The following is a 9,248-nucleotide window of genomic DNA, read 5'->3' as shown; positions in this document are numbered from 1 at the left end:
GTGGGGACAGGGGGGGCCACGGTGATTCAACTCTACAGGAAAGCTTTACAAAAACCTTTCTGCCTTTCCCAACCCACAGTGTCTCCACTTTTGTCCTGGGTCACCGGCCTGAGGGTGGTTCAGGTCAGAACGCCTCCGCCTCACCCCTGTTCACCTGTCAAGCCAAGACCATGGATAAGGACAGGCTTGGATCTGGGCTGAATCTTCCAGGCAGAGAGCCCAGATGCGAGAAGAATGTCTCAGTGGCCCCTCGGGTGAAGGACTCGGGAGACTCCTTCACTCCAAGCCCCACAGAACCAAGGACAAGGTCAGTGGGAAGGTGCATGGGAGGTGACCCATTCCACAGAGGAAGAAGCCAGAGATATCCCTGCTCTCCGTGGATATGGTCACTGGCTCTAGGACCCTGCCTTTCTCTCCAGATCCATGTCCTTTTAATGGACCCTCAGAAAAAAATCAAGAAAGTAGTGTGGGACCCTCTGGATACACTCTGGCCATGCTCTGTGGCCCCAGGAGTCAGAGTTGAAATGTTTTATGCAATATCGGTAAAACACAGGCGGGGATTTCTGACCCCAGCATCCTCAGACACCAACTACAGCCCCCGTTTCTTTCCACGCCTGAAATTTGTTTGCCTCCTGGCCTGGAGTCACTGTGTGAACACTGAACTTTTCTTTGGAGCAGGCACCAGGCTCACAGTTATAGGTAAGCTAGACTCTGGGTCTTTCCAAGCCCCTCATAGGGGAAGCAGGTCCAAAATGGCAGGTCCATTTTAGAGTGGCCATATTCTGATGTGCTATGATTATACCTTCGGCCCAGGGACCAAGCTGACAGTCGTCGGTAAGGCGGTGGGGACTCTGGGCAGGGCATGACCGGGAGGATTCTATCCCAGAAAGTGTGGGAGGGAAGGGATCACCCAGCCCTTGGGTCCTGGGCAAGGAGATGTCATGCGCGCATCTGGGAACCAGTACCTGGGAGGGTCCCGGTCAGGGTAAATCCACGCAGCCACCGGTGGTCCTCTGTAAACTCAGAGCTGAGCCTCGGTGGCTCCGGCAGAGGAGGGAGAGGAGATAGCACTGCCCCCTCTGAATAGTTACCTGCCAGAGAAAACCTAGAGAGAGCCCAGAAGGCAATCAATGAGCCCTGATACAGGCCCACCTTCCTCACTGGCTGGAACTCTCTGCAGGGGTTTCATATCTTCCCTTGCTCTGGATTTCACAGGAGGCCACACTGTCTCCTTTTTTCTGACTGTCCATGCACGGGGATATGCACGGGGATATGCAAAGTAGGGCTGGTGTCTCTGTGAGCGAAGAGATCCACGAACACCACGATCTGTCCCTGAATCCCAGCTGAGCTCAGCAGACAAGGGGAGGTTCTGAAGAAGATCTGAGAGGCTGTGCTATGGCGAGACCCTCTATTTTGGGGAAGGGAGCCGGCTCACTGTTGTAGGTAAACTCTTCGAGGCTGGAGGGCTGGGAACCTACAAGGAGGGGCAGGGCTCCAGATGGAACCTCTGTTCTGGGGGCTTAGCTTAAAGCACATTTTTATCAGAAAGATCTGAATTCTTGCCTTGAGGCATCGGGAGGGGACGGCCTCCATCCCTGGTAATTTCACAGACTGGCCATGCCAAGTCTGGGTTCCCGTGCTGGGAGGCAAGTAGTCTCGTCTTGGGGTCACCGTGTCCATCTCCCGTCTCCTTGGAGCGCACCCCATCATGGCCACGGTAGATGGGAAGCCTCTAGCCTTAGAGCTAGCTTCATCCTGCTGTTTTCCCCCCTCGTCCAGAAAAGAGAGGGACACGGGAGAAAGGGGTGGGGGTCACATGGCCACCTTGGTCCCCTGACATTTCAGGCCATACGCGTGCCCCCTCTCCCCCTCCCAGTGCCAAAATTCTGCTACGGAAAGGGAGAAGAGAGCAGGCAGGTACACTTGGGAATTGGACGCAGGTGGGCCGTTTTCCTACCAGCCTGCAGTGTTGTGTAACAATGACAATTTTTCACAAGTGGAGCCAAGCTCTCTGTCTTGGGGAAGCAAGCGGCCTCCCTGGGGGGGTAGTGTGTTGGAAAAGTACAGTCCCAGGAGGACTCCGGAGACAGGGTGGGGACGGGGGCACAGCGGGAAAAGGCGCAGAGAGTGTGGGGAACAGAGTAGGTGCTAGAGCCCCCAGAAGTTTGGGTGGATGCTAGCTTCTGGAAGGAAAGGCCCCAGAGCAGCAATTCTGGGTTTGTCACACTCCTGCTGTGCTGGGGAGCAACCAGGCACAGTACTTTGGAGATAGGACTCAACTCTGTCTCAGGTAAGGAGCAGGACCAGGGTGGGAGAGCTGTGGTCCCTGGGACCCGGGGCCCCGTCTCTCCCCACGGCTGGTTGTCAGGGGTCAGGTAAACTCTCTTATCCTGGGGACCTTCTCCGGGGAGCTGTGGCTGCCATTGCTCTTGGTGTGGCTCACCTGGACCCTCTATTTGTCCTCCCTGGGTCTTCAGTCCTTGATGTGACCTCCTCGCTCTTTCCTCGGTTCATCCTTCCTTCTCATGTGTGTGCCTCTTCCCACCCTGAGCCTTCTCCTCTTTCCCCATCATATGCCTGGACCTTTCTCCAGGTCTCCTCTGGTCCAGAGCCACGCACCCAGGCGGAGAAGGTGGCAGAGCCCGTTCCCTGGGAGCTAGGACCTGCCCTCTGGCAGGAGACCCCTGCCCCAGGTTTTACCACAGCTCCCTGCAGCTGTGCTTCTATAACTTACCCCTCCACTTTGGGATGGGCACCAGGCTCACCGTGACAGGTTGGGGGCCACGCTCCGGGCGGGGGGGTGCCCATGCGTGACCCATCAGTCCAGGAAGGAGACGAGGGTGACGGACAGAAGTCCGAGCCGCCCCCTCCCTCCGGGAGTTTCTCTGGCTGCTCTGCTGTGCTTGTCTCAGACCCTCGGGGGTAGACTTGGTCTTGGGGGCTTTGTGTTTTCTTGCTGTTTTCTCATTCTCCGGGCCGCCTTCTTTCACTCTCTTCTTTTTCAGGGGTGGTTGTTTTACTTTCCCTTCTTTATCTGAGTCAGATCTTCTCCATCTTCCCTCCTGAGCTAACTCCAGTCCTTCATGGTTGACTCCATTTGGGCGAATGGGTCTGTTTTCTATGTTAAAATCCTTCTAACACCGTCCACCTGCTCAGAACTCCACCCTTGCCTTCCCTGTCCTCCTTCTCCATCTCCACCAGTCTCCAAAGACCCATGTGTGTCTTCCTGAAGGGATCTAGGGCTTTGGAGGCACAGGGGGTGGTGTGTAGACTGGCGAGGCTGGGGTTTAAGGGACATTTCTGAGCCCTGGGGACAGAAGGCGCGTCGCAGTGTCATGAAAGCTGCAAGGGGTTAGTTAGTGCTTGGCAGGATCCGAGGAGATAGGTGTGAATAAACTTTCTGATACAACTGGAAACTTAGGCCACATTAGTAACAGATAAGGTACAAAGAAGAGAAAAGAGGCTGAGGCCCCATTTTCCAAACCTCAGGACCTGTGCTGGGATGGTAGGGTAAAGGGCCCATCACAAAACGCTAACACACCATTGGCATGCTCCGGAGGAGGGGGGCAGGCGGAGGGGAGGGCAGGGATGGGATGAGTCTGGGCTGGGAACAGAGACAAGGCGGGAAGAACGGGAGAGTTGGTCCTACCAGATTTGTTGGCTCGAGCAGACTCTGTCCTGCAGAGACCGAGGCACATGCCGGTGAGTGTAATAAGTAGAAAGTACAAATTACTGAGGTTCGAAATGCCTGGGCTCAAGGGATAGTTGGTGGGGGGGGGGGGGCGGGGGGAGGTTCAACAATCGGAAAGTGGAAATCTCAGAATCTCTGAGATCTATAAAATGGGGGTAATAGCGCCAGCCTCTGGGGGTGTTAAGTTGTTAGGGACTAACTTCTACGGACACCTTTATAAAAGGCTCACCTCATCGTGACAATCCTTTCTGCTCCTGGCGCTCATCGTCACGTGTCAGAGTTTGGCCTTTTTCCAACCTCTGTCTCAATTTTCCCATTAGAAACATTTTTCAAATTTGGATAAAGTGGAAACATCCGGGTTCCCCACATTTCCGCTCCAAAAAAATCATTCCTCTGGTCAATATAGAGCCATAGATGGCAGAGTCCATTCTGGTTTAAAAAAAAAAAAAAGGAAGCTTAATAGATGGATGTGTTTTCTTTTATCCCTGTGTGTCTTTACATGAGGTCATGGCTTCCAACAACTCCAGAAATTCTCCCCTGTCAGGCATGTAAAAGGGCCCAGGACTTTACAACATGAATGCTCAGACGAAATGGCCCTTGGACTTTGGAATTTGTTCATACCCAGCAAGGTTTTGCTGCTTTTAAAAATGTAAAGCTTGGCTGTGAACTAGGATTTCCAAAGCTGGCAGGGAGGCTTGCTGGGCATTGGAAGGAAAAAAGGGTTCAATCCATGAGCAATATCTTTCATGGGATTATAGCCAACCCGGGCAAGCTAGCACATACCCCATGTGCCCCAGTATAAGTGCAGCGAATGTGGAGCATCTGATAATAGCCAGAGACTTCATGGCTGCTCAAAGCAGGTTCTATCCTAAAGAAAGAAAGAAAGAGAAAAGGGAAGGAAGAAAAGGAAAAAAAGTGAGTTGGGAAAAGAAGCATTTAGGAAAAAGTATAGTCAGACGCAACAGGACAGTGAGTCTTCTAGACAACAAAGGCTAATTCTAGTACCTGCTCCCCCTCCCTAAACGGACACTCAACACCTTGTACAAGAGAACAATGACAATTAGGAAAAGTCAGTTCGGTTTCCAGGATGATGTTGCTAGCGAGAGAACCCTCTGCCTCACAATCTGGTCTCATTCAGCTCTACTAAAGCTGCTTCTTCATCTAAAACAAGAGGCAGTCACACGGCGAAGAGGACTTTGAATGGGGAAGAAAAAGAGACACATATACTCTTTTGATAGATATGGAACAAGGCCTTGTTTAAGAGACTCTGCAAAGACAGCCAAGAGAATCAGGACCCATTGCTACCTTAGCCCAGAGAGTCTAAGTGTGTGCGTCCATGGAGGAACCCAGAAAAAAAATCGTGAAGTTGTGGGAGAATAACAACAGAGGACAGTGACCCCCAAACACACAGGACCTACAACTCCATAATTTTGCTTTAGGATGACCCCATTTCCAGCTCTCTCTGTCTCTGTCTCTCTCTGTCTCTCTCTGTCTCCCTCTCCATCACACACACACACACACACACACACACACTGTCCTTCCAAACCCAGACAGCTCTCAGACCAGGTCTGGCCCCAACCCCTCTTCCCTTGCAGAGGACCTGAAAAAGGTGAGCCCTCCCAAGGTCACAGTGTTTGAACCATCAGAAGCAGAGATCTCCCGGACCCTGAAGGCCACGCTCGTGTGCCTGGCCACAGGCTTCTACCCCGACCACGTGGAGCTGAGCTGGTGGGTGAACGGGAAGGAGGTGCGCGACGGGGTCAGCACGGACCCTGAGCCCTACAAGGAACAGTCCGGCGCGAATGTCTCCAGCTACTGTCTGAGCAGCCGGCTGAGGGTCTCCGCCACCTTCTGGCACAACCCTCGGAACCACTTCCGCTGCCAGGTCCAGTTCTACGGGCTCGGGAAGGATGACCAGTGGGACTACCCCGAGGCCAAACCCATCACCCAGAACGTCAGTGCCGACACCTGGGGCAGAGCAGGTGAGCGGGGTGGGGGGGGCCGGGGGGGATGGGCGGGGGGTGAGTTGGGGCACAGAAAGGGGGTCCAGGCAGGCAGGAGACCAGAAAGACTGGATGCAGAAAACGGGGGGTGGGTGGGGTGGGGCAGAGCGGGAAGACCAAAGCCCACTCTGAGGGTGAGCGGGCCCCTCGGGCTCATTCCCCCCCCTCCCCCTCCCCCACCCCGCATCCTCAGCCCCACAGGGCCTTGCCGCTGGGGCCCCTCAGTGTCCCAGCCCGTGGGGCTCAGCTCTGAGCGGGGTGCCCCCACCCCCGTGCCACCACGTTCCACGGGTTTCAGGGATGAGGAGGCTGCGCTGGCTCAGCACAGGAGGGACCGTCCAGCCTGAGAGCGGGCTGGTCTGAGCCTGGGAGTCCGTGCCCACCTGCGAGGCGGACTCCGCCTGTCATGTTAGTGACCTTCGTGTCGTTCTTAACTGGAGTACAGTTGACAGGTGACACCGGGTTAGTTTCAGGTGTGCCCAACTTAGCAGCTCTTCCTCCGCCTTAGGAGATGGGGTCTCTCATCCATTTCCCTCCCCCTTTTCTCTTGCAGACTGTGGCTTCACTTCAGGTGAGTGACCCTCTCCCCCTCTTCCTCTCTGCCTCCCTGGCACCAGAGCTGGGGCACCCCTGGACCCTGGGGGCAAGGGGGAGCCAGGGGCGCTGGCTCACAGGGAGCTGTGTGCTGTCCCTTCCCGCCCACAGCGTCCTACCAGCAGGGGGTCCTGTCGGCCACCATCCTCTATGAGATCCTGCTGGGGAAGGCCACCCTATATGCCATCCTGGTCGGCGTCCTCGTGCTGATGGCCAAGGTACGGAGGCGGGCAGGATGGGGCGGGCAGGCTGGAGGGAGAGGGTAGAACCTGGAATGTGAGGGGACCGCAGAGCCCGACCTGGGCCTGATATTTCCTGTGTCTCAAAGAAATTATAAGGTGGCTGCCAGACTGGGGAGAACGTTACAGGATGCGGCACCAGAGGATGGGGAGAGCCAGTGGCTGTACCCCAAGTCGGGCGCAGAGTCAGGTTCTCCTACTGTTTGTGGCCCCTGGGACCCTGACAATGCCCTCTCTTCCTCAGGTCAAGAGAAAGGATTCCTGAGGCCAGCTGGGAGGAGGAGTCCTGAGCTTCTAGTCGGCCATTGCCCCAATATGGATCCTCCTTTTCCCACTTATAGCCAGTGCTTCTGAAGAGCTGTTTTCATCCCTCTGCTCACCCCAGTAGCTACCCCTTATGTGCATGCACACGCGGTCGCTCACGACTCAACTTGCCCTAAGCCGGGGGGCCTCGCGTGACGAAATTGACTGAATCAATAAAAATGGCCTGTTCTGGCTTGACTCTGCCTTGTGAGTGTCGGGATATCTCTTCCGCCCATCTCTGACTTCCCATGTGACTCGCGTCAGGAGAGAGACCACAGGTATTCGAGGAAAGTGAGGGACCCAACCTGTGGTCGGCAATCCTCCTCCCTTGCCTGGAGAACTTTAGTAAACGTGAATGGTAGTGATGAGATGAAAAGAGGCTTACTCGGGAACAGCCCAGAAAAATGGTGACGTTTCCTACAGGAACTTCATGTCCCCCCTGGACAAAGGTGTTCTGAGAAAGAGCCCACGCCCACAGGCGTGCCCACCGGCAACTGGTCAGGTAGCCCCGGCTAACGCAGCTTGCTTTCACACATATCGGCCAGCTCCCTTTCCGCCCTCTCACTGAGGACACGACCGTCTTCACTTGACAAGCAGGCTTCCCGGCCACGAAGAGAACACGCTGACTTGGAGATGTATTCGCAGTAGCAGAGGGGTGTGAAAATGTCCCCTGATCCCTCCCGGGAGGGTAGAAAATAAAGGCCCCTAAAACCAAGAATCGGCCCTATTGCTATTTCTAGAAATCTTTTAAGAGCTCTTGGTAGTCTCATTGTCACCATGGTGACACGGCCCACTGTCCTGAGGATGGCACAGGGGACCCGGCAGTGGTCCTCTGCCTCCTTGCTCCACGCATACCTCACTCGTCTCCCCCTGCATCCCTGAGCCACGTGCTCTCGGACTGTTTTGCCCTCCTTTACCTGGAGTGACCTAGTACTCTGACTCCTACTTATTCTTAAAGCTTTAGCTCCAACATCTGCCCCCCAAGAAGCCTTGTCAGGAGCTTCCTTGCCCATTATTCCCTGAGGGTGGCCCACATGCATCCTATACTTGGCTACCATAGTGCACATGCCTTCATGAGACACATGCCACACTTGAAGGGCACTGCCCCTTCACCCCTTCAAGCGTCCCCGTCTGACACTCGGCTCCTTGAGAACAAGGACATGTTTTATTACAGTGTCCCTGGGATATGGCATAGCACTTTGGTTCAGTGTGAGTACACAACAAACGATCTTTGAGTAAGTGAGTACATAAAGGAGTGGGCCCCAAGTGACCCAGTTCAGGAGAAGACATCACCATAAGGCCTGTCTGAAGTAGCCACACTCACAGGACTGTGACATACAGCCTTCTCTCTGTGTTGCAACACATGAGGTACTCAGATGTGTGTGTGCACATATACAACACACACACACACACACACGCATGTACATACAATTATATATACATATATATGAGACAACAAAGACCTCTTAAAGGATTTCTAGAAATAGCGATAGGGCTGATACTTGGTTTTAGGGACCTTTAGTATCTACAACTCATATATAATATATATTGTATATATATATGCTGATATGTATGAATGCACTAATAGTGCACTAATAGTGCAAATGCACTAACTCACTCATTAAGCCCATATCACTGCAATGTTCTGCTATTAACCCCCAAGAAAATAAAGATATCCAAGTCACTTCCCTGACCATGAGGGGGGAACTCATGTATAGAAAGCGTTGAAATAGAAAGTGATGCTTGGAAATGGCAACGTGAGCTGTCTGCTAAAATGCAGCCAGAGGCTAGCTCTTGGTTTCCCACTGGGATCATCAGGGAGGAGTCTGAGAAGGTGGCAAACCCTTCAGAGAAGAGTCGGTCTGATCGTCCGCGTGGGTGGGTGGTGGTGGGCAGTCAGAGGCATGAACCAGAGCCGAAACAACAGGGCCAGGTGCTCGTGGGTGCTTAGCCAGAGGTGAGGTTCAGGGAATGCAGGGAAAAGACGTTAGGGAGGTCGGTGCAGGCTCATCTGAGGGCAGGCTCAGGTCCTTGCAAACAGCACGAGGCCTGGCACATAGTAGGTGCTCATGTTGTGTGTGGAATACACGAAGGACGAGGAGCTTGGACTTTGTGCAGGGAGCACTGGGGGTTACAGAGGTTTCCCAGCTGTCTGTCCCCATGCCACAAGCTGCCATCACCTGTTCTGTGGATTCCACTCCTGGCTCCTCCCACCCGCCTCACTATAAATGCCAGTCTGTGCAGGTGGGCACAGTGAGTCCCAGAGGGGAGACCCGGCGACATAGGTCTCCTCAGAGTGGTGTGTGCCTCCGTGAAGGGGCCTCTCTGCCCCACCAGCCCTCTGCCACCTGTGCTTCCTGTCTCTGCCCGGTGGTTGGGGGAGGGGGCCAGAGGGAAGGAAATATTTTTGTATCGCGC

General features: G+C 54.3%; 1 gene segment (V, D, J or C); it reads left to right on the top strand.

Annotated features, from left to right (window-relative positions):
- The first annotated feature begins 698 nt into the window (after positions 1–698).
- Positions 699–7,033, top strand: LOC106970406 (T cell receptor beta constant 2-like). The segment is given in 5 exon segments: positions 699–834; positions 5,287–5,673; positions 6,248–6,265; positions 6,400–6,506; positions 6,772–7,033. Coding segments are annotated over 5 exon segments (582 nt in total).
- Positions 7,034–9,248: the final 2,215 nt, after the last annotated feature.

The sequence above is a fragment of the Acinonyx jubatus genome, chromosome A2 (assembly GCF_027475565.1).
Source record: "Acinonyx jubatus isolate Ajub_Pintada_27869175 chromosome A2, VMU_Ajub_asm_v1.0, whole genome shotgun sequence".
In the NCBI taxonomy this organism is placed as follows: Eukaryota; Metazoa; Chordata; class Mammalia; order Carnivora; family Felidae; genus Acinonyx; species Acinonyx jubatus.
This window is presented reverse-complemented; position numbering and strand designations above follow the sequence as displayed.